This window comes from Ranitomeya variabilis, chromosome 8 (assembly GCF_051348905.1).
Source record: "Ranitomeya variabilis isolate aRanVar5 chromosome 8, aRanVar5.hap1, whole genome shotgun sequence".
Classification (NCBI taxonomy): domain Eukaryota; kingdom Metazoa; phylum Chordata; class Amphibia; order Anura; family Dendrobatidae; genus Ranitomeya; species Ranitomeya variabilis.
The window spans coordinates 119,475,517-119,500,082 of NC_135239.1; the positions used below are offsets into that span (position 1 = coordinate 119,475,517).

At 51.6% G+C, this 24,566-nt stretch overlaps 2 protein-coding genes across 4 annotated transcripts in view; one reads left to right on the forward strand and one right to left on the reverse strand.

Moving 5' to 3' along the window:
- Nucleotides 1-24,566, reverse strand: part of TXN2 (thioredoxin 2) — a 244,687-nt gene that overhangs the window by 60,562 nt on the left and 159,559 nt on the right. For all 3 annotated transcript variants that reach the window (XM_077278013.1, XM_077278015.1, XM_077278014.1), the window contains exon 3: nt 9,881-10,004. In XM_077278013.1, coding sequence (XP_077134128.1) covers nt 9,881-10,004 — 124 coding nt within the window. The remainder of the gene's footprint in view (nt 1-9,880; nt 10,005-24,566) is intronic.
- Nucleotides 1-24,566, forward strand: part of LOC143788366 (uncharacterized) — a 108,645-nt gene that overhangs the window by 15,068 nt on the left and 69,011 nt on the right. The window lies entirely within an intron of this gene.

Here is a 24,566-nt window from a genome sequence, read left to right on the forward strand (position 1 = left end):
ATTTATATTTTTTAAACACTACTCACTATTTAGTAAGATTAACATGTCACTAACTTTTTCTTGATACGACAATGAGAATGCAATATGTATTTAGTTTCCTTTCTACTTTGCAAAAAAAAGTATCCCACTTTAAAAAACAAACAAAACATTTGATGACGATTTTCGTAAACTCTGAACTTATTATTTTTCTCTGGAAGTTATGTGAGGGCTTATTTTTTGCCCGACAAAATCCTGTTCTCAGTATAGGATAAATAATCATACCCAATTTACACCTTATGTTTTACTAGTTTTGCACAAGAAAATCAATTAACAAAACATTTTTGATTTTTTTGCATTATATTCTGAAAGTCACAGCTTTTTATTTATATATTTCTTTACAATACTTATTTGTCGACAGATAAAATTCTGCATCTAGCCTGATTAGTTATGCTTTGATGTACGGCAGACTTGAAAGCCATGATTAGGCCATGATATGGCCTCCATATGTAATAGTAACCATCGGCACCCTATCCCTATTATCGCACTGGGGGAGAAGACAGTGACAGACAGCGCAATCACCTATCACACACTTTACATGCAGTAGGAAAGTTTAAGAGTTAACTGAGCAGCTGCAAACATGCCATCTGCTATATCTTTTCTAGCAGGGTGAATGCAACACTGTCAGGGTAAGTGCCCACAATCAGTAAATGTTGCGGGTTGGACGCTGCGTACTTGTTACAGCATAGTGGATGGGATTTCAAGAACTCCCATGTCCACAGACGCCCGACGCTCACCCGTGGAGATGGACATGTGGCGCGTCTCTCCAGACCACAGCATGTCAATTTCTCTTGCGATGTGGTGTGTTGGACGCGTTGAATCCGCACGCTTCAGTGAATAGCACTGCACTCGGATATCACCCAAGTGTAGTGCGATTCCCATGGACGCCAGCACTGGAGGATATGGAGAAATTCATTTCTCAGTCTCCTCAGCAGCTGTGCTCCGATACTGTCGTCATGCGAGGGGATCAGAGCACGGAGCACTTACACTCGGCTCACATTCGCAGCAGAGCAGGAGCCATTAGCATACCGCATCAGCCCAACCTTACTGGGCTGCTTAGTGCAGATTTGATAGAATGCCCATTTTGTCTGATGTAGATGTAACATAGTAACATAGTTAATAAGGTTGAAGGAAGACTTTAAGTCCATCTAGTTCAACCCATAGCCTAACCTAACATGCCCTAACATGTTGATCCAGAGGAAGGCAAAAAACCCATGTGGCAAAGAGTAAGCTCCACACTGGGGAAAAAAATTCCTTCCAGACTCCACATACGGCAATCAGACTAGTTCCCTGGATCAACGCCCTATCAAGGAATCTAGTGTATATACCCTGTAACATTATACTTTTCAAGAAAGGCATCCAGTCCCCTCTTAAATTTAAGTAATGAATCACTCATTACAACATCATACGGCAGAGAGTTCCATAGTCTCACTGCTCTTACAAGTAAAGAATCCGCGTCTGTTATTATGCTTAAACCTTCTTTCCTCCAGACGTAGAGGATGCCCCCTTGTCCCTGTCACCGGTCTATGATTAAAAAGATCATCAGACAGGTCTTTGTACTGTCCCCTCATATATTTATACATTAAAATAAGATCACCCCTTAGTCTTCGTTTTTCCAAACTAAATAACCCCAAGTGTAATAACCTATCTTGGTATTGCAGACCCCCCAGTCCTCTGATAACCTTGGTCGCTCTTCTCTGCACCCGCTCCAGTTCAGCTATGTCTTTCTTATACACCAGAACTGTGCACAGTATTCTAAGTGTGGTCGCACTAGTGACTTGTATAGAGGTAAAATTATGTTCTCCTCATGAGCATTTATGCCTCTTTTAATACATCCCATTATTTTATTTGCCTTTGTAGAAGCTGCCTGACACTGGCCACTAAATATGAGTTTGTCATCCACCCATACTCCCAGGTCTTTTTGATTGATGGTTTTGCCCAGAGCAGAGCTAATTCTTCTGATCAACATATAACCCCACTCACACCCCCGACTGGCAGCTTCCTGTGTGATCTGAGAATTGTCAGCAATCTCATACTCTGTGGTGGGGGCGGGGTTACAGCAGGGCAGAGCGAAGTACGCCTGCACAAGAGCGCGATTGGGGGCACTGTGTGGATGACATAGAAAGCATCATCCACATGAAGCTGGCAGGAGGATGGCGTTGGATGAAGACCAGAGATGCCCATTGGACTGGACAGTGCCATATGGGGGTATTATACAAAGTATTTTGGGGGCTATACAGAGAGGGTTTAGGACTCATATACATCTTACTAGAATACTGTAAAAGAGGCGGTAAAGGTGATGGCAGCATTTTACATTGGGAAAACCTGGTTGACAGGTTACCTTTAATTGGCGGAGTTACCAGTGTGAGATGTAATGGCCGCTCTCTGCTGTCACTGCAGAGATGTGTGCGATTATACCTGACACAGGACAGCATTAAAGGAGTGGATTGAACACAAAGTAAATTTGATTTTAAATCCCTATCTATTTGATGTTATAATCGAAACTATTTTTGTATATACGTGTATTAAAAATTCATAAATGTTTCACTACCTACACTAACTTATTCTATTTTGTCCCCTACTTCCTTTCTGATGATGCTTTGTTTGAGAATCCCAGTGCATGCTGGGATACTCAAATGAAGTGCTATCAGGAGGGCAGAGGCTGCAGTCACTGCTCCCTCCCTGAAATGGTGTAATCAGTGACATTTGTTTCAGGGGGATGTGCTAGTGACAGCATCTGCTCTGCTATCGGCTAAGAACCACAGTAACGAGCCGAAAAAAGAGCGGTTTCAGAATACCTGGCAGGCAGAGAACAGTGACGTCACTTGTGGGGGCAGTGCTGGTCTCTGTATGCTGGGTATTGTGACACCACTCTGTTGCCGGCTTGTTTCTGCTTATCCGAGCCAACAACAGAGCGCACAATGTCATTGTGGAGTGCACAGTGACAGCAGGAACTAGCCCAATCTGACATGAGCGTCACCGACGAAGCCTCGTTTCAGGGAGGGGACAGAAGCTGAGGCAGTGACTGCAGTCTCTGTGCCTTATGAACACTTTGTTTGCAGTATCCCAACATGCACTGGGATTCTCAAACAGTCATCAGAAAGAAAGTCCACTAAATGCTAAAACTGACCTGCCATTATGATTCTCCAGGTCATTACGAGATCATAGACACCAAACATGTCTAGGGTATTTTTTATCTAAATGGTAAAAAAAATTCCAAACTTTGCTAAAAAATATATAATAATAATTGCGCAATTTTCCTAAACCCGCAGTGTCTCCATTTTTCGTGATCTCCAATTGGGTGAGGGCTTATTTTTTGCGTGCCTCGCTGACGCTTTAAATGATACCATTTTGGTGCAGATACGTTCTTTTGATCACCTGCCATTGCATTTTAATGCAATGTCGCGGCGACCAAAAAAAACGTTATTCTGGCGTTTCAAATTTTTTTCTCACTACGACGTTTAGCGATCAGGTTAATCCTTTTTTTATTGATAGATCACGCGATTCTGAACTCGGCGATACCAAATATGTGTATATTTGATATTTTTTTTATTGGTTTATTTTGAATGGACGCAAAAACAGCAAATGTATAATTCTAATAACGTTAGTATAAACTAACAGATGCCACCAAATTTATAGGAACATAGCTAAAGTAGGAATTAAAACGTAACCTTTAATATATTACGAAGTAAAATGTAAAAAACAAAAAAACAAACAATGTCACCCCAGTGAAACCTAAAATGGTACTAGATGATGTAACCTATTTGATACAACACCATCATAGGTAGTACCACAATAGAGTATTGATGAGGACAGCCGTTAATACGAATAAAGTGAGCTGTCCCACACTCAAAAGATACCTAGTGTATAACAGCAGCGCACAATCGTGCCAAGATGTCTAACTAGATGCCTTATTTATATAGGTATTAGCAGGACACACCAGTAGGGAGAGTGCAGGGCATGATTTTGTTTAGGGGTAGCTGTGGACTGCCCTTGTAAGGGCGGGAGCTGGGGTTTTGAGGTCTATTGATAGCCCCTTAGGGATTGACAGGGTATTGTCTCCCGACAACGCTGCTCGTATGGATTTCTCCACTCCAGCGAATTGTGGGCCTTTTATGTCATTGACCTCCGGGAATTGGTGAGATTGTTCCTTTTTGACATATTTGTTGTTCATGACTTCCACCTGTTTCTCTTACCCCTCTCCCTCCCTTTCATTATTGTTTATGATACCTGCTAATACCTATATAAATAAGGTCATCTAGTTAGACATCTTGGCACGATTGTGCGCTGCTGTTATACACTAGAGGTATCTTGTGAGTGTGGGACAGCTCACTTTATTCGTATTAACGGCTGTCCTCATCAATACTCTATTGTGGTACTACCTATGATGGTGTTGTATCAAATAGGTTACATCATCTAGTACCATTTTAGGTTTCACTGGGGTGACATTGTTTGTTTTTTTCTTTATTTTGAATGGGGCGAAAGGGGGGTGATCTAAACTTTTATATTTTTTTTTCATATTTTTTAAAACATTGTTTCTTTATTTTTGCCATGCTTCAATAGCCTCTGTAGGAGGCTAGAAGCTGGCACCACTCGATCGCCTTTGCTACATAGAGGTGATGCACAGATCACCCATATGTAGCAGAATCACTGCATTGCTATGAGTGCCGACCACAGGGTACTGTGTTAGGCTAATTTCACACTAGCGTCGTGCACTGCACGTCGCAATGGGCCTTTGGTTGAAAAAACGCATCCTGCAAAAGTGCTTGCAGGATGCGTTTTTTCACCATTGATTTGCATTAGCGTCGCATTGCGACGCTTTGCCACACGTCGCAACCGTCGTGCGACGGTTGAGCAGTGTTGTGGCGAACCGTCGGCTGCAAAAAACGTTACATGTAACGTTTTTTGCTGCCGACGGACCGCCATTTCCGACCGCGCATGCGCGGCCGGAACTCCGCCCCCACCTCCCCGCACCTCACAATGGGGCGGCGGATGCCCTGGAAAAGTGCATCCGCTGCCCCCGTTGTGCGGCGCATTCACTGCTAGTGTCGGTACGTCGGCCCGACGCACTGCGACGGGCCGAGTACGACGCTAGTGTGAAAGAAGCCTAAGTTACATATAATATATACACAATAATGTGCTCAATACTATCTCTCAACGTCCCTCCCTTATGGGGGACACTGTACCATTAACAGTTAAATATCTCACATAAGGCGTGATCAAAGAATACACTGACCTCGACCGTGGTACTATTATAAAAACAATATTTTATTAGAATAAATTTTCATAAAAACATGTAACTACTATGACAAGAAAGGGTACTGGAACCACAAAAAGGGACAACTCTGCCATGGGTTAGCCCAAAATAATGGACTGACTTAATTAAATATTACATATCAGCTGCCATAAATATATAGCTTAATAAATCCATACAAATAAATAACAGTCAGGGGTGTATATGCCTACCAAACTATATTCACATTGCAATAACTGGGTAGCTTAACGCTAATCCTCTTGATATCATGGTAAGCAGTCCCCCTGCATGAAAAAGCATATTACACATATATATATATATATATATATATATATATATATATATATATATATATGTATCAAAAGGTATACCTTATTGTCAGCCACATAGGGATAAACCTCGGCGTCCCTCTCGCCATTCGTCGCGATCCGTCGGCAATACAAGTCTATGGGCAAAAAACGCATCCTGTGGGCAACTTTTCAGGATGCGTTTTTTGCACAGAACAACGCATTGCGACAGAGGCCAAAAGACAAAAGTGTGAAAGAAGCCTTAATGTGGTAATAACTCTGGGAATGCTTCTACATATCCCAGTGATTATGAGATGTCTTTTTCTCAGGACACATTGTACTTTATGTTAGTGGTAAATTTAGGTCAATAAAATTTGCTGTTGTTTATGTAATTATTGGAAATTTGATTAAAAAAATATTCAATGATTTTTTTTTTACTATTTTAAAATGTTGTATTTTTATGCCTTTATAGCAAATAGTCATACTGGACAAAATGGTCAATAGATCACATTTCTCATATTTCTCTACTTTACGTCAGCAGCATTTTTCCAGCGATTCTTTATTTTGTTAGGATGTCAAAAGGGTTAAAAGTTTAGCAGAAAATTTAAAATATTTTTTAAAAAAGTTACCGTACAAATCTTTTTTTTTTTTTTACAGATTTAATCATGTTTGAAGTGACTTTAAGCGGCTATTGGAAAATCCCCAAAAGTGATACCATTTTAAAAACTGCACTTCTCAATATAGTCAAAACTGCTGTCAGAAAGTTGGTTAACCCTTCGAGTGCTTCATTGGAATTAACACAAAGTGGAGTAAAAAAATGAAAATATTTTTCCACCACAATATTGCTTTTGCCCTAATTTTTCATTTTCACAAGAAATAGGAGAAACTGATTATGCAATTCTATTTTTGCAGCATATAAAATATATAATACAATTTTCACAAGGAGGAATAGCAAAACAATTAATGGCAGTTTCTCCAGAATTCAACAATACCCCAAAAGAGGTCAGAAGCTACTAATTGGCCACACAGCAGGCTCACCAGGAAAGGAGCGCTATCAGACTTTAGGCCATGTGCACACGTTCAGGATTTTTAGCGTTTTTTTCGCTATAAAAACGTGATAAAAACATATGCCTCCTATTATTTACAGTGTATTCCGCATTTTTTGTGCAAATGTTGCGATTTTTTCCGCACACCTAGGAGTCCATTGATCTGCTTACTTCCCGCACGGAGCTGTGCACACCATGCGGGAAGTAAGCAGATTATATGCGGTTGGTACCCAGGGTGGAGGAGAGGAGACTCTCCTCCACGGACTGGGCACCATATAATTGGTCAAAAATAAAAGAATTAAAATAAAAAATAGTGATATACTCACCTTCGATGTCCCCCGCAGTGTTCCCGCCTCACCGCTGCATGCTGCCGCTTCGGTTCCTATAGCTGGTGTGCGGTGAAGGACCTGTGATGACGTCACGGTCTTGTGATTGGTCGTGAGCGGTCATGTGACCGCTCACGTGACCGCTCACGTGACCGCTCACGTGACCGCGACGTCATGGAAGGTCCTGCGCGCACACACCAGCTATAGGAAGAGGAACGGACGCCGCTGAGGAGATCGTCTGGGTGAGTATAAGCATTTTTTTTTATTTTTTTTATTATTTTTAAACATTCTATCTTTTACTATAGATGCTGCATAGGCTGCATCTATAGTAAAAAGTTGGTCACACTTGTCAAACAGTATGTTTGACAAGTGTGACCAACCTGTCAGTCAGTTTTCCAAGCGATGCTACAGATCGCTTGGAAAACTTTAGCATTCTGCAAGCTAATTACGCTTGCAGAATGCTAAAAAAAACCGCCAAAAAAAAAAACGGGAAAAAAACGCAAAAAAAAAAATGCGGATTTCTTGCAGAAAATTTCCGGTTTTCTTCAGGAAATTTCTGCAAGAAATCCGGACGTGTGCACATACCCTTAAGGCTGTGTGCACACGTAGCATATTTTTCGCGGTTTTTTCGCTATAAAAACGCTATAAAACCGCGAAAAAAACTCTACCATTAAGCATCCTATGTAATAGAATGCAATCCGCATTTTTTGTGCACATGCTGCATTTTTTTCCTGAGCGGAATCGCATTCCAGAAAAAAACGCAGCAAGTTCATTAAAATTGCGGAATCGCGGCAATTCTGCACCCATAGGAGTGCATTGATCTGCTTACTTCCCGCACGGGGCTGTGCACACCATGCGGGAACTAAGCAGATCATGTGCGGTTGGTACCCAGGGTGGAGGAGAGGAGACTCTCCTCCACGGACTGGGCACCATATAATTGGTAAAAAATAAAAGAATTAAAATAAAAAATAGCGATATACTCACCCTCGATGTCCCCCGCAGTCTTACGGCCTCTCCGCTGCACGCTGCCGCCTCGGTTCCTATAGCTGCTGGGCGGTGAAGGACCTGCGATGACGTCACGTTCTTGTGATTGGTCTCGAGACCGCATGTGACCGGTCACGTGACCAATCACAAGACCGTGACGTCATCGCAGGTCCTTCACCGCCCAGCAGCTATAGGAACGGACGCCGCTGAGGTCTGCAGGTGAGTATAACCATGTTTTTTATTTTTTTTATTATTTTTTAACATTCTATCTTTTACTATAGATGCGGCATAGGCAGCATCTATAGTAAAAAGTTGGTCACACTTGTCAAACACTATGTTTGACAAGTGTGACCAACCTGTCAGTCAGTTTTCCAAGCGATGCTACAGATCGCTTGGAAAACTCTAGCATTCTGCAAGCTAATTATGCTTGCAAAACGCTAGTTTTCTGCGGGTATATGCATGCTAATTCTGCATGCGATATACCCGTGGCAGGAGGCGCAGAATTGCCGTGGAAATTTCCGCGGCAATTCTGCAACGTGTGAACTTAGCCTAAAAGCACAGATATTGCTGGAGAACAATGCAAGTTCCATTTGTTGATTCCCCGACATGCCAAAAACATTAGCATCACCTCTTAAGTGTCCCCATTTTGGAAATGACACCTTTCAATTAATGGATCTATGGATGAAGTGTATTTTGGTCTCACTGGTATTTTCCAGAACCAAGCATGGATTGGATGTTGCATAGTAAAAATTGCAAATAAGGCTAGTTTCACACTAGCGTTTACCTGATCTGCGGCAGGCTGCGGACTTCCTCCGTGAAGCCCCACCCTCGGCCGCACCTCCGCCGCTAGCTCCGCCTACTTCTGCATGCGACCTCATTAGGTACGCAAGTCGTGCGGCTGTATGCGGATGCTGCCGCATGCGTCGTTTTGACGATGCGGAAAAAAAAAATGCTACAGGCTGCGTCCTACGCTGGTCGCCGCATCGTCAAAACGACGCATGCGGCAGCATCCGCATACAGCCGCACGACCTGCGTACCTAATGTTAAAGATAGGTACGGAGGTCGCATGCGGGCCGCATGCAGAAGTAGGCGGAGCTAGCGGCTGAGGGAAGGGCTTCACGGAGGAAGTCCGCAGCCTGCCGCAGATCAGGTAAACGCTAGTGTGAAACTAGCCTAAGCCAGCTTAGTGCCCATAGCTTGTGCTTCTGGAGCCATGCACCCTGTATATTAAAGGGAATCTGTCACCCCGAAATTCGTATATGAGCTGCGGCCACCGGCATCAGGGGCTTATCTACAGCATTCTAACCTGAAAGATGAGAAATAAAGGTTATATTATACTCACCCAGGGGCGGTCCCGATGCGGTCCGGGTCCGATGGGCGTCGTGGTCCGGTCCTGCACCTCCCATCTTCATACGATGACGTCCTCTTCCTGTCTTCCTGCAGCGGCTCCTGGGATTACAGAATGCTGTAGATAATCCCCTGATGCCGGTGGCTGCAGCTGATATACGATTTTGGGGGTGACAGATTCCCTTTAAAGGGAACCTGTCAGCCGGATTGTGCACAGTAACCTACACACAGTGTCAGGTCAGCGCCGTTATACTGATTAACATGATACCTGGGTTGATGAAATCCATCTTATGGTTGTTCTTTAATCTTTATTTTCAGATTGTAGTTAATGAGATTCTCATGCCCTAAGGGGTGGCTGGGATATGTGGTGCTCTGTTTATACATTCATAATGCAGACTGCTGACAGGTCACTGATCCCTCACTGACCCGCCCCCTAGTTTACATAATGAATACCTAACATACTGAAGAAAGAGACTAAAAACGCTTCTGCTTACTGAAATTAAATTATCTTATAAATTCATGTTTTCCTATAGGGCTTAAAGACAAATGTGCTCTAGGAGTGAAAACTTTTACGTGATTGAACTAAATGTGCAAACTTACTTTATATTCAAGAGCAAGGTCAGTATGGTCATCAATGTCAACTTTGGCCATCAAAACTTTTCCTTGTTGTTTAGCAACCACCTTTTCCAAGCGCGTTCCCAAAATCTTGCATGGACCACACCACCTAAGAAATTACACATTGTTTTCACTTTAACAAGATTTTACAGATAGATGCTGACAATATCACCTGATACCTATTATTCTGATAGCTTTCTAAAACAGGATATACATTTAATTCAAAGAAAAAGCATAACTATATATTTGTGCATATTAAAGGGAACCCGTTGACCTCATTTTGCCACTATAAGATGCGGCCACTCCCTTTCGGGGCTTATCTACAGCATTTTATAATGCTGTAGATAAGCCCCCAAGGCGCTGGCCCTCTCTGACCTTTCCCGTCACCTGCACACTGCAGTACTTTGCTCTGCCCCCAACAGGACAGAGAAGTACGCCTGCGCCGGAGGGCGACACGAAGCAAGCAGGATGACGACATCGCATGAAGATGGGAGGCGCCGGACCAAGACCTGCAACACTCATCGGACTGGACCGCCCCCTGGGTGAGTATAATAAAACGTATTTTTCTTATCTTTTAGGTTAGATCGGGGGCTTATCTACAGCATTACAGAATGCTGTAGATAAGCCCCGAAAGGCAGTGGCCGCATTTTATAGGCTACTTTCACACATAAGCCTAAGTCACACTAAACGACTTACCAACGATCACGACCAGCGATACGACCTGGCCGTGATCGTTGGTAAGTCGTTGTGTGGTCGCTGGGGAGCTGTCACAGACAGCTCTCTCCAGCGACCAACGATCAGGGGAACGACTTCGGCATCGTTGAAACGGTCTTCAAAGATGCCGAAGTCCCCCTGCAGCACCCGGGTAACCAGGGTAAACATCGGGTTACTAAGTGCAGGGCTGCGCTTAGTAACCCGATATTTACCCTGGTTACCATTGTAAAAGTAAAAAAAACCCAAAACACTACATACTCACATTCTGATGTCTGTCACGTCCCCCGCCGGCGTCCACAGGGTTAAAACTGCTTTCGGCAAGAGCGCTGCTAATGCACGAGCTGCTGCCGAGAGCTTCCCTGCACGGAATGTGTCAGCGCCGGCAGTAACAGCGGTGACGTCACCGCTGTGCTCTGCTTTACTGCCGGCGCTGACACAGTCAGTGCAGGGAAGCTCTCGGCAGCAGTGCGTGCATTAGCAGAGCTCCTGCCGAAAGCAGTTTTAACCCTGTGGACGCCGGGGGACGTGACAGACATCAGAATGTGAGTATGTACTGTTTTTTTTTTTACTTTTACAATGGTAACCAGGGTAAATATCGGGTTACTAAGCGCGGCCCTGCGCTTAGTAACCCGATATTTACCCTGGTTACAAGTGAACACATCGCTGGATCGGCGTCACACACGCCGATCCAGCGATGACAGCGGGTGATCAGCGACCAAAAAATGGTCCTGATCATTCCCCAACGACCAACGATCTCCCAGCAGGGGCCTGATCGTTGGTCGCTGTCACACATAACGAGATCGTTAGCGGGATCGTTGCTACGTCACCAAAAGCGTGACGTTGCAACGATATCGTTAACGATATTGTTATGTGTGACTCAGCCTATAAGGTTTTTGCCGTCAGGCACAATCCGGCGAATTTTGAAAACAACGGATCCGTTTTTTCTTTTTTCTTTCCGCCGGATCCGTTTTTTCTCATAGAGTTGTATTAGTGCCGGATTGAACCTGATGGCCACACGTTTCATCCGTTTTTTGCCGAATCTGTCAAAAATTATTTTTCCGGCGGATGGAGAAAACGTATAGAGGAACGTTTTTTTCTGTCCAGCGAAAAAACGCACAGTGACGGTTCCAGGTGAGCATGCCCCATAGAGTGTCTCTCTCTCCTACCCACTCTTCCCCCCACCCCACCCCCAGAACAAGAAGTCCAAACACTATGCGCGGTAAACAAAAACAGATCCAGCAAAAAAAAACAAAAAAAACGGATCCAGTGCATCAGTTTTTCACAATTTGCACCAGATACGTTTTTTTTACAAATTCACCGGATTATGCCTGAAGGCAAAAAACTGATGTGTGAAAGTAGCCATAACGGCAAAACGAGGTGACAGATTCCCTTTATAGAGTGCGAAACATGATTTCAAACTTATAGTAAACAATAGTGACAAACACTTGTGTGTAAAGCAGCATTCACACTAACTAGGTTTGGCTGCCTGTCCAGGGTTATACCTATAGGCTGGCTGCGTAAGAAAAATCACAGAGTTCCATCCAGAAAACTCTGAAGATTTTTTCTAATCTTCATTCATGTGTGTTTTTTATGTCAGTGTGAAATACATTTTCCTTCAATTATATTAAAACATGTACAAGAACAAATACAGTTTCCGAAGATTTTTTATTTCACATACTGATAGACTTGTATGTGAGTCTCAAGGATTTGGGTGAAAGTAGTGCATGCTGTAATCTTTTTCTCACATACAGTTGGACAAAAAATTGTTAATATGAACAGACCTACTGAATAACATGGGCCAGTGTGCTGTCTGTGTTCTATCTGATTAAAAATCAAATTGCAAACCTCTAACTAGATGGGTATTTCCTGAAGGAACTACATATAGTGCTTTGGAATGGTGCCCGGGCTGCCCCTGCAAGACTTTCACACTTGGGTGCCCCTCAGGCGCTGGTTCGGTAGTTGTAGCCCCTCAGGGTTGAGGCCACTCTGGGTCCGATTTGGTGGGCCGGGTCACTCTGGGTCCGATTTGGTGGGCCGGGTCACTCTGGGTCCGATTTGGTGGGCCGGGTCACTCTGGGTCCGATTTGGTGGGCCGGGTCACTCTGGGTCCGATTTGGTGGGCCGGGTCACTCTGGGTCCGATTTGGTGGGCCGGGTCACTCTGGGCCCGATTTGGTGGGCCGGGTCACTCTGGGACCAATTTGGTGGGCGGGGTCACTCTGGGACCGATTTGGTGGGCGGGGTCACTCTGGGACCGATTTGGTGGGCGGGGTCACTCTGGGACCGATTTGGTGGGCGGGGTCACTCTGGGACCGATTTGGTGGGCGGGGTCACTCTGGGACCGATTTGGTGGGCGGGGTCACTCTGGGACCGATTTGGTGGGGGGGGTCACTCTGGGACCGATTTGGTGGGCGGGGTCACTCTGGGACCGATTTGGCGGGCGGGGCCACTCGGGGTCCGATTTGGCAGGCGGGGCCACTCGGGGTCCGATTTGGCGGGCGGGGCCACTCGGTGCACTTACTTTTAACCCACGGGATTGGGGTGCACTTAATTTTCACCCAAGGGACCGGGGGTGCACTTACTTTTCACACCTGGGACGAGAGGGTGTCATAGTCACTTTATTCTGATGTTTGACTTTGATAAATGATCATGTCCTAAAATGGACACCGTGCATTTACATAGCTGCCATCTTTGGAAGGTCAAGTTGGGGGTAATGGAAAGTTCGCCATTATTTCCTATGGGAAATTGTTTTTTTAAAATGCAATTTTTAAAAAAACTACAAATCGGATCGACATGAAAAATACTTAGCACACCTCTCGTGGACGCTGGCTTCGCAATGTCGCCTCACTGGAGTCTGTGCGTGCAGCGGTTTGGGCCACATTAATTGCGGAAAAAAACTCAATAATAATAAGTTTACCAAGTTCGGATTACAATAATAATACTAGATGGGTATTTCCTGAAGGAACTACAGATAGTGCTTTGGAATGGTGCCCGGGCTGCCCCTGCAAGACTTTCACACTTGGGTGCCCCTCAGGCGCTGGTTTGGTAGTTGTAGCCCCTCAGGGTTGAGGATTTGGTGGGCTAGGCACCTCGGGGTCCGGTTGGTGGGCTGGGCACCTCTGGGTCCGATTTAGCGGGCGGCGCCACTCTGGGTCCGATTTGGCGGGCGGCGCCACTCTGGGTCCGATTTGGCGGGCGGGGCCACTCTGGCTCCGATTTGGCGGGCGGGGCCACTCTGGCTCCGATTTGGTGGGCGGGGCCACTCTGGCTCCGATTTGGCGGGCGAGGCCACTCTGGCTCCGATTTGGTGGGCGGGGACACTCTGGCTCCGATTTGGTGGGCGGGGCCACTCTGGCTCTGATTTGGCGGGCGGGGCCACTCTGGCTCCGATTTGGCAGGCGGCGCCACTCTGGCTCCGATTTGGCGGGCGGCGCCACTCTGGCTCCGATTTGGCGGGCGGCGCCACTCTGGCTCCGATGTGGCGGGCGGCGCCACTCTGGCGCCGATTTGGCGGGCGGCGCCACTCTGGCTCCGATTTGGCGGGCGGCGCCACTCTGGCGCCGATTTGGCGGGCGGCGCCACTCTGGGTCCGATTTGGCGGGCGGCGCCACTCTGGGTCCGATTTGGCGGGCGGCGCCACTCTGGGTCCGATTTGGCGGGCGGCGCCACTCTGGCTTTGATTTGGCGGGCGGCGCCACTCTGGCTCCGATTTGGCGGGCGGCGCCACTCTGGCTCCGATTTGGCGGGCGGCGCCACTCTGGCTCCGATTTGGCGGGCGGTGCCACTCTGGCTCCGATTTGGCGGGCGGCGCCACTCTGGGTACGATTTGGCGGGCGGCGCCACTCTGGGTCCGATTTGGTGGGTGGGGTCACTCTGGGTCCGATTTAGTGGGCGGGGCACCTCAGGGTCCGATCTGGTGGGCGGGGCACCTCAGGGTCCGATTTTGTGGGCGGAGTCACTCTGGGTCCGATTTGGTGGGCGGGGTCACTCTGGGTCTGATTTGGTGGGCGGAGCCACTCTGGCTCCGATTTGGTGGGCGGGGCCCCTCTGGGTCCGATTTGGTGGGCGGGGCCCCTCTGGGTCCGATTTGGTGGGCGGGGCCACTCTGGGACCGATTTGGTGGGCGGGGCCACTCGGGGTCCGATTTGGCGGGCGGGGCCACTCGGTGCACTTACTTTTAACCCACGGGATTGGGGTGCACTTAATTTTCACCCAAGGGACCGGGGGTGCACTTACTTTTCACACCTGGGACGAGAGGGTGTCATAGTCACTTTATTCTGATGTTTGACTTTGATAAATGATCATGTCCTAAAATGGACACCGTGCATTTACATAGCTGCCATCTTTGGAAGGTCAAGTTGGGGGTAATGGAAAGTTCGCCATTATTTCCTATGGGAAATTGTTTTTTTAAAATGCAATTTTTAAAAAAACTACAAATCGGATCGACATGAAAAATACTTAGCACACCTCTCGTGGACGCTGGCTTCGCAATGTCGCCTCACTGGAGTCTGTGCGTGCAGCGGTTTGGGCCACATTAATTGCGGAAAAAAACTCAATAATAATAATAAGTTTACCAAGTTCGGATTACAATAATAATACTAGATGGATATTTCCTGAAGGAACTACAGATAGTGCTTTGGAATGGTGCCCGGGCTGCCACTGCAAGACATTCACACTTGGGTGCCCCTCAGGCGCTGGCTTGGTAGTTGTAGCCCCTCAGGGTTGAGGATTTGGTGGGTGGGGCCGCTTGGGGTCTGATTGGGGGGGCGGGGCCCCTCGGGGTCTGATTTGGTGGGAGGGGTCACTCGGGGTCCGATTTGGTGGGCGGGGCACCTCGGGGTCCGATTTGGTGGGCGGGGCACCTCGGGGTCCGATTTGGTGGGCGGGGCACCTCAGGGTCCGATTTGGTGGGCGGGGTCACTGGGTCCCATTTGGTGGGCGGGGCAACTCGGGGTCCCATTTGGTGGGCAGGGCCCCTCTGGGTCCGATTTGGTGGGCGGGATCACTCTGGGTCCGATTTGGGGGGCGGGGCCACTCGGTGCACTTTTCACCCACGGGATTGGGGTGCACTTACTTTTCACACACGGGACGAGAGGGTGTCATAGTCACTTTATTCTGATGTTTGACTTTGATAAATTATCATGTCCTAAAATTGACATCGTACATTTGCATAGCTGCCATCTTTGGAAGGTCAAGTTGGGGGTAATGGAAAGTTCGCCATTATTTCCTATGGGAATTTTTTTTTTTTAAATGCAATTTAAAAAAAAAAACTACAAATCAGATTGACACGAAAAATACTTAGCACACCTCTCGTGGATGCTGGCTTCGAAATGACGCCTCACTGGAGTCTGTGCATGCAGCGGTTTGGGCCGCATTAATTGCGGAAAAAAAACTGAATAAGTTTACCAAGTTCGGATTACAATAATAATACTAGATGGGTATTTCCTGAAGGAACTACAGATAGTGCTTTGGAATTGTGCCCGGGCTGCCCCTGCAAGACTTTGACACTTGGGTGCCCCTCAGGCGGTCCGATTTGGTGGGTTGGGTCAATCTGGGTCTGATTTTGTGGGCGGGGTAAATCTAAATCCGATTCGGTGGGCGGGGTCACTTTTGGTCCGATTCTGTGGGCGCGGCCACTCTGGGTCCGATTCGGTGGGCGGAGCCACTCTGGGTCCGATTTGGTGGGCGGGGCACCTTAGGGACCAATTTGGTGGGTGGGGTCACTCGGTCCGATTTGGTGGGCTGGGCACCTCAGGGTCTGATTTGGTGGGCTGGGCACCTCAGGGTCCGATTTGGTGGGTGGGGTCACTCTGGGTCCGATTTGGTGGGCGGGGTCACTCTGGGCCCGATTTGGTGGAAGGGGTCACTCTGGGTCCGATTTGGTGGAAGGGGTCACTCTGGGTCTGATTTGGTGGAAGGGGTCACTCTGGGTCCGATTTGGTGGGCGGAGCCACTCTGGGTCCGATTTGGTGGGCGGGGTCACTCTGGGTCTGATTTAGGGGGCGGGGTCACTCTGGGTCCGATTTGGTGGGCCGGGCCCCTCGGGGTCCGATTTGGTGGGCCGGGCCTCTCGGGTTCCGAATTGGTGAGCGGGGTAATCTACTATCTAATTGTCTAAGGGCACTTCCGTCTTTCTGTCTCACAACACCGCAACGTCATCATCTCGTGAGACCGCAATGCACTCTTGGGACCGGAGCGCGCAACAAGCATCGGGTACCGGCCACTCCAGGTGCAACAAGCATCGTGTACCGGCCGATCTAGGAGGTGCAACAACCATCAGATACCGGCCGCTCCAGGAGGTGAGTATGTAACTTTTTTATTTTAATTCTTTTTTTTTTTTTTTAACAGGGATATGCAGAATACTATGTGACTGGACAATATACTACGTGACTGGGCAGTATAACTACGTGGCTCTGCGCTGTATACTGCGTGGCTCTGCGCTGTATACTGCGTGGCTCTGCGCTGTATACTACGCGGCTCTGCGCTGTATACTACGCGGCTCTGCGCTGTATACTGCGCGGCTCTGCGCTGTGTACTGCGTGGCTCTGCGCTGTGTACTGCGCGGCTCTGCGCTGTGTACTGCGCGGCTCTGCGCTGTGTACTGCACGGCTCTGCGCTGTGTACTGCGCGGCTCTGCGCTGTGTACTGCGCGTTCTGCGCTGTATACTGCGCGGCTCTGCGCTGTATACTGCACGGCTCTGCGCTTTGTACTGCGCGGCTCTGCGCTATATACTGCGTGGCTCTGCGCTATATACTACGTGGCTCTTCGCTGTATACTACGCGGCTCTGCACTGTGTACTGCGCGGCTCTGCGCTGTGTACTGCGCGTGTCCGTGCTGTGTACTGCGCGTGTCTGCGCTGTATACTGCGCGGCTCTGCGCTGTGTACTGCGCGGCTCTGCACTGTGTACTGCACGGCTCTGCGCTGTATACTGCGGGGCTCTGCACTGTATACTGCGCGGCTCTGCGCTGTGTACTGCACGGCTCTGCGCTGTGTACTGCGCGGCTCTGCGCTGTGTACTGCACGGCTCTGCGCTTTATACTGCGCGGCTCTGCGCTGTGTACTGCACGGCTCTGCGCTGTGTACTGCGCAGCTCTGCGCTGTGTACTGCGCGGCTCTGCGCTTTATACTGCGCGGCTCTGCGCTGTGTACTGCGCGGCTCTGCGCTGTGTACTGCGCGGCTCTGCGCTGTGTACTGCGCGGCTCTGCGCTTTATACTGCGCGGCTTTGCGCTGTGTACTGCGCGGCTCTGCGCTGTGTACTGCGCGGCTCTGCGCTGTGTACTGCACGGCTCTGCGCTTTATACTGCGCGGCTCTGCGCTGTGTACTGCACGGCTCTGTGCTGTGTACTGCGCGGCTCTGCGCGGTATACTGCGCGGCTCTGCGCTTTATACTGTGCGGCTCTGCGCTCTGTACTGCACGGCTCTGCGCTGTCTACTGCGCGGCTCTGCGCTGTGTACTGCTCGGCTCTGCGCTGTGTACTGTGCGGCTCTCCGCTTTATACTGCGCGGCTCTGCGCTGTGTACTGCGCGGCTCTGCGCTGTGTACTGCGCGGCTCTGCGCTTTATACTGCGCGGCTTTGCGCTGTGTACTGCATGGCTCTGCGCTGTGTACTGCGCGGCTCTGCGCTGTGTACTGCACGGCTCTGCGCTTTATACTGCGCGGCTCTGCGCTGTGTACTGCACGGCTCTGCGCTGTGTACTGCGCGGCTCTGCGCTGTGTACTGCACGGCTCTGAGCTTTATACTGCGCGGCTCTGCGCTGTGTACTGCACGGCTCTGCGCTGTGTACTGCGCGGCTCTGCGCTGTGTACTGCGCGGCTCTGCGCTTTATACTGCGCGGCTCTGCGCTGTGTACTGCGCGGCTCTGCGCTGTGTACTGCGCGGCTCTGCACTGTGTACTGCACGGCTCTGCGCTTTATACTGCGCGGCTCTGCGCTGTGTACTGCACGGCTCTGCGCTGTGTACTGCGCGGCTCTGCGCTGTGTACTGCACGGCTCTGCGCTTTATACTGCGCGGCTCTGCGCTGTGTACTGCACGGCTCTGCGCTGTGTACTGCGCGGCTCTGCGCTGTGTACTGCGCGGCTCTCCGCTTTATACTGCGCGGCTCTGCGCTGTGTACTGCGCGGCTCTGCGCTGTGTACTGCGCGGCTCTGCGCTGTGTACTGCACGGCTCTGCGCTTTATACTGCGCGGCTCTGCGCTGTGTACTGCACGGCTCTGCGCTGTGTACTGCGCGGCTCTGCGCTGTGTACTGCGCGGCTCTGCGCTTTATACTGCGCGGCTCTGCGCTGTGTAGTGTGCGGCTCTGCGCTCTGTACTGCGCGGCTCTGCACTGTATACTGCGTGGCTGTGCAATATACTACGTGGACATGCATATTCTAGAATACCCGATGAGTTAGAATCGGGCCTCCATCTAATAATCATAAGACTACAGATAGTGGTTTGGAATTGTGCTGTACTGTCACTTTAAGAGCTGATATTATCTGACAAAACTTGTGAGCTGATGTAGAGTTCATAGGCGTTGGCATAGTAACTGTGTCTGACTGCGCATATCAATGAGCTAATCAGCCAGGTGGCAGTTATTTTTAGAAATTGCCTCAGAAACCAGCCCATTATAAACATATGGGACAATTTCCCTATTGAAACGCATTGAAAGACTTTTTTCAAACACAAATTGCGCAAAAACTACAAATCCGATCGGCACGAAAAATACTTAGCACACCTCTCAGGAATGCTGGCTTCGAAATGACACCTCACTGGAGTCTGTGAGTTTAGCGGTTCGGGCCGCATTACGTGCGGACTGAATAATAAGAATAAGAAGTTTACCACGGTGGAATAACAGTATAGTGCTTTGTTCCAAAGCACTATAACTAGATGGGTATTTCCTGAAGGAACTACAGATAGTGCTTTGGAATGGTGCCCGGGCTGCCCCTGCAAGACTTTCACACTTGGGTGCCCCTCAGGCGCTGGTTTGGTAGTTGTAGCCCCTCAGGGTTGAGGATTTGGTGGGCTGGGCACCTCGGGGTCCGGTTGGTGGGCTGGGCACCTCTGGGTCCGATTTGGCGGGCGGCGACACTCTGGGTCCGATTTGGCGGGCGGCACCACTCCGATTTGGCGGGCGGGGCCACTCTGGCTCCGATTTGGTGGGCGGGGTTACTCTGGCTCCGATTTGGCGGGCGGGGCCACTCTGGCTCCGATTTGGCGGGCGAGGCCACTCTGGCTCCGATTTGGCGGGCGGGGACACTCTGGCTCCGATTTGGCGGGCGGGGCCACTCTGGCTCCGATTTGGCGGGCGGCGCCACTCTGGCTCCGATTTGGCGGGCGGCGCCACTCTGGCTCCGATTTGGCGGGCGGCGCCACTCTGGCTCCGATTTGGCGGGCGGCGCCACTCTGGCTCCGATTTGGCGGGCGGCGCCACTCTGGGTCCGATTTGGCGGGCGGCGCCACTCTGGGTCCGATTTGGCGGGCGGCGCCACTCTGGGTCCGATTTGGCGGGCGGCGCCACTCTGGCTTTGATTTGGCGGGCGGCACCACTCTGGCTCCGATTTGGCGGGCGGCGCCACTCTGGCTCCGATTTGGCGGGCGGCGCCACTCTGGCTCCGATTTGGCGGGCGGTGCCACTCTGGCTCCGATTTGGCGGGCGGTGCCACTCTGGGTACGATTTGGCGGGCGGCGCCACTCTGGGTCCGATTTGGTGGGTGGGGTCACTCTGGGTCCGATTTAGTGGGCGGGGCACCTCAGGGTCCGATCTGGTGGGCGGGGCACCTCAGGGTCCGATTTTGTGGGCGGGGTCACTCTGGGTCCGATTTGGTGGGCGGGGTCACTCTGGGTCTGATTTGGTGGGCGGAGCCACTCTGGCTCCGATTTGGTGGGCGGGGCCCCTCTGGGTCCGATTTGGTGGGCGGGGCCCCTCTGGGTCCGATTTGGTGGGCGGGGCCCCTCTGGGTCCGATTTGGTGGGCGGGGCCACTCTGGGTCCGATTTGGTGGGCGGGGCCACTCTGGGTCCGATTTGGTGGGCGGGGCCACTCTGGGTCCGATTTGGTGGGCGGGGCCACTCTGGGTCCGATTTGGTGGGCGGGGCCACTCGGGGTCCTATTTGGTGGGCGGGGTCACTCAGGGTCCTATTTGGGGGGCGGGGCCACTCGGTGCACTTACTTTTCACCCACGGGACCGGGGGTGCACTTACTTTTCACACACGGGACGAGAGTCACTTTATTATGATGTTTGACTTTGATAAATGATCATGTCCTATAATAGACACCGTACATTTGCATAGCTGCCATCTTTGGAAGGTCAAGTTGGGGGTTATGGAAAGTTCGCCATTATTTCCTATGGGAAATTTTTTTTTTTAAATGCAATTTTTTAAAAAACTACAAATCGGATTGACACGAAAAATACTTAGCACACCTCTCGTGGACGCTGGTTTCGAAATGACGCCTCACTGGAGTCTGTGCATGCAGCGGTTTGGGCCGCATTAATTGCGGAAAAAACTGAATAATGTTTACCAAGTTCGGAATACAATAATAATACTAGATGGGTATTTCCTGAAGGAACTACAGATAGTGCTTTGGAATGGTGCCCGGGCTGCCCCTGCAAGACTTTCACACTTGGGTGCCTCTCAGGCGCTGGTTTGGTAGATGTAGCCCCTCAGGGTTGAGGCCACTCTGGGTCCGATTTGGTGGGCCGGGTCACTCTGGGTCCGATTTGGTGGGCCGGGTCACTCTGGGTCCGATTTGGTGGGCCGGGTCACTCTGGGTCCGATTTGGTGGCCCGGGTCACTCTGGGTCCGATTTGGTGGCCCGGGTCACTCTGGGTCCGATTTGGTGGGCCGGGTCACTCTGGGTCCGATTTTGTGGCCCGGGTCACTCTGGGTCCGATTTGGTGGCCCGGGTCACTCTGGGTCCGATTTGGTGGCCCGGGTCACTCTGGGTCCGATTTGGTGGGCCGGGTCACTCTGGGTCCGATTTGGCGGGCGGCGCCACTCTGGGTCCGATTTGGCGGGCGGCGCCACTCTGGGTTCGATTTGGCGGGCGGCGCCACTCTGGGTCCGATTTGGCGGGCGGCGCCACTCTGGGTCCGATTCGGCGGGCGGCGCCACTCTGGGTCCGATTTGGCGGGCGGCGCCACTCTGGGTCCGATTTGGCGGGCGGCGCCACTCTGGGTCCGATTTGGCGGGCGGCGCCACTCTGGGCCCGATTTGGCGGGCGGCGCCACTCTGGGTCCGATTTGGCGGGCGGCGCCACTCTGGGTCCGATTTGGCGGGCGGCGCCACTCTGGGTCCGATTTGGCGGGCGGCGCCACTCTGGGCCCGATTTGGCGGGCGGCGCCACTCTGGGTCCGATTTGGCGGGCGGCGCCACTCTGGGTCCGATTTGGTGGGCGGCGCCACTCTGGGTCCGATTTGGCGGGCGGCGCCACTCTGGGCCCGATTTGGTGGGCGGCGCCACTCTGGGTCCGATTCGGCGGGCGGCGCCACTCTGGGTCCGATTTGGCGGGCGGCGCCACTCTGGGTCCGATTTGGCGGGCGGCGCCACTCTGGGTCCGATTTGGCGGGCGGCGCCACTCTGGGCCCGATTTGGCGGGCGGCGCCACTCTGGGTCCGATTTGGCGGGCGGCGCCACTCTGGGTCCGATTTGGCGGGCGGCGCCACTCTGGGTCCGATTTGGCGGGCGGCGCCACTCTGGGTCCGATTTGGCGGGCGGCGCCACTCTGGGCCCGATTTGGCGGGCGGCGCCACTCTGGGTCCGATTTGGCGGGCGGCGCCACTCTGGGCCCGATTTGGCGGGCGGCGCCACTCTGGGTCCGATTTGGCGGGCGGCGCCACTCTGGGTCCGACCGATTTGGCGGGCGGCGCCACTCTGGGTCCGTTTTGGGGGGCGGCGCCACTCTGGGTCCGATTTGGCGGGCGGCGCCACTCTGGGTCCGATTTGGCGGGCGGCGCCACTCTGGGTTTGATTTGGCGGGCGGCGCCACTCTGGGTCCGATTTGGCGGGCGGCGCCACTCTGGGTCCGATTTGGCGGGCGGCGCCACTCTGGGTCCGATTTGGCGGGCGGCGCCACTCTGGGTCCGATTTGGCGGGCGGCGCCACTCTGGGTCCGATTTGGTGGGCGGCGCCACTCTGGGTCCGATTTGGCGGGCGGCGCCACACTGGGTCCGATTTGGCGGGCGGCGCCACTCTGGGTCCGATTTGGCGGGCGGCGCCACTCTGGGTCCGATTTGGCGGGCGGCGCCACTCTGGGTCCGATTTGGCGGGCGGCGCCACTCTGGGTCCGATTTGGCGGGCGGCGCCACTCTGGGTCCGACTTGACGGGCGGCGCCACTCTGGGTCCGATTTGGCGGGCGGGGGCACTCTGGGTCCGATTTGGCAAGCGGGGGCACTCTGGTCCGATTTGGTGGGCTGGGTCCGATTTGGTGAGCGGGGCAATAATGATAAGACTACAGATAGTGCTTTGTAATTGTGCTGTACTGTCACTTTAAGAGCTGATATTATCTGACAAAACTTGTGACCTGGTGGGCTGGTAGAGTTTATAGGCGTTGGCATAGTAACTGGGTCTCACTGCGCATATCAATGAGGTAATCAGCCAGGTGGCAGTTATTTTTAGAAATTGCCTCAGAAATCAGGCCCATTATAAACGTATTGGAAAATTTCCCTATTGAAATGCATTGAGACACTTTTTTCAAACGCAAATTGCGCCAAAACTACAAATCCGATCGACACGAAAAATACTTAGCACACCTCTCAGGAACGCTGGCTTCGAAATGACACCTCACTGGAGTCTGTGAGTTTAGCGGTTCGGGCCGCATTACGTGCGGACTGAATAATAATAATAAGAACTAGATGGGTATTTCCTGAAGGAACTACAGATAGTGCTTTGGAATGGTGCCCGGGCTGCCCCTGCAAGACTTTCACACTTGGGTGCCCCTCAGGCGCTGGTTTGGTAGTTGTAGCCCCTCAGGGTTGAGGCCACTCTGGGTCCGATTTGGTGGGCCGGGTCACTCTGGGTCCGATTTGGTGGCCCGGGTCACTCTGGGTTCGATTTGGTGGCCCGGGTCACTCTGGGTCCGATTTGGTGGCCCGGGTCACTCTGGGTCCGATTTGGTGGCCCGGGTCACTCTGGGTCCGATTTGGTGGCCCGGGTCACTCTGGGTCCGATTTGGTGGCCCGGGTCACTCTGGGTCCGATTTGGTGGCCCGGGTCACTCTGGGTCCGATTTGGTGGCCCGGGTCACTCTGGGTCCGATTTGGTGGCCCGGGTCACTCTGGGTCCGATTTGGTGGCCCGGGTCACTCTGGGTCCGATTTGGTGGCCCGGGTCACTCTGGGTCCGATTTGGTGGCCCGGGTCACTCTGGGTCCGATTTGGTGGCCCGGGTCACTCTGGGTCCGATTTGGTGGCCCGGGTCACTCTGGGTCCGATTTGGTGGCCCGGGTCACTCTGGGTCCGATTTGGTGGCCCGGGTCACTCTGGGTCCGATTTGGTGGCCCGGGTCACTCTGGGTCCGATTTGGTGGCCCGGGTCACTCTGGGTCCGATTTGGTGGCCCGGGTCACTCTGGGTCCGATTTGGTGGCCCGGGTCACTCTGGGTCCGATTTGGTGGCCCGGGTCACTCTGGGTCCGATTTGGTGGCCCGGGTCACTCTGGGTCCGATTTGGTGGCCCGGGTCACTCTGGGTCCGATTTGGTGGCCCGGGTCACTCTGGGTCCGATTTGGTGGCCCGGGTCACTCTGGGTCCGATTTGGTGGCCCGGGTCACTCTGGGTCCGATTTGGTGGCCCGGGTCACTCTGGGTCCGATTTGGTGGCCCGGGTCACTCTGGGTCCGATTTGGTGGGCCGGGTCACTCTGGGTCCGATTTGGTGGCCCGGGTCACTCTGGGTCCGATTTGGTGGCCCGGGTCACTCTGGGTCCGATTTGGTGGCCCGGGTCACTCTGGGTCCGATTTGGTGGGCGGCGCCACTCTG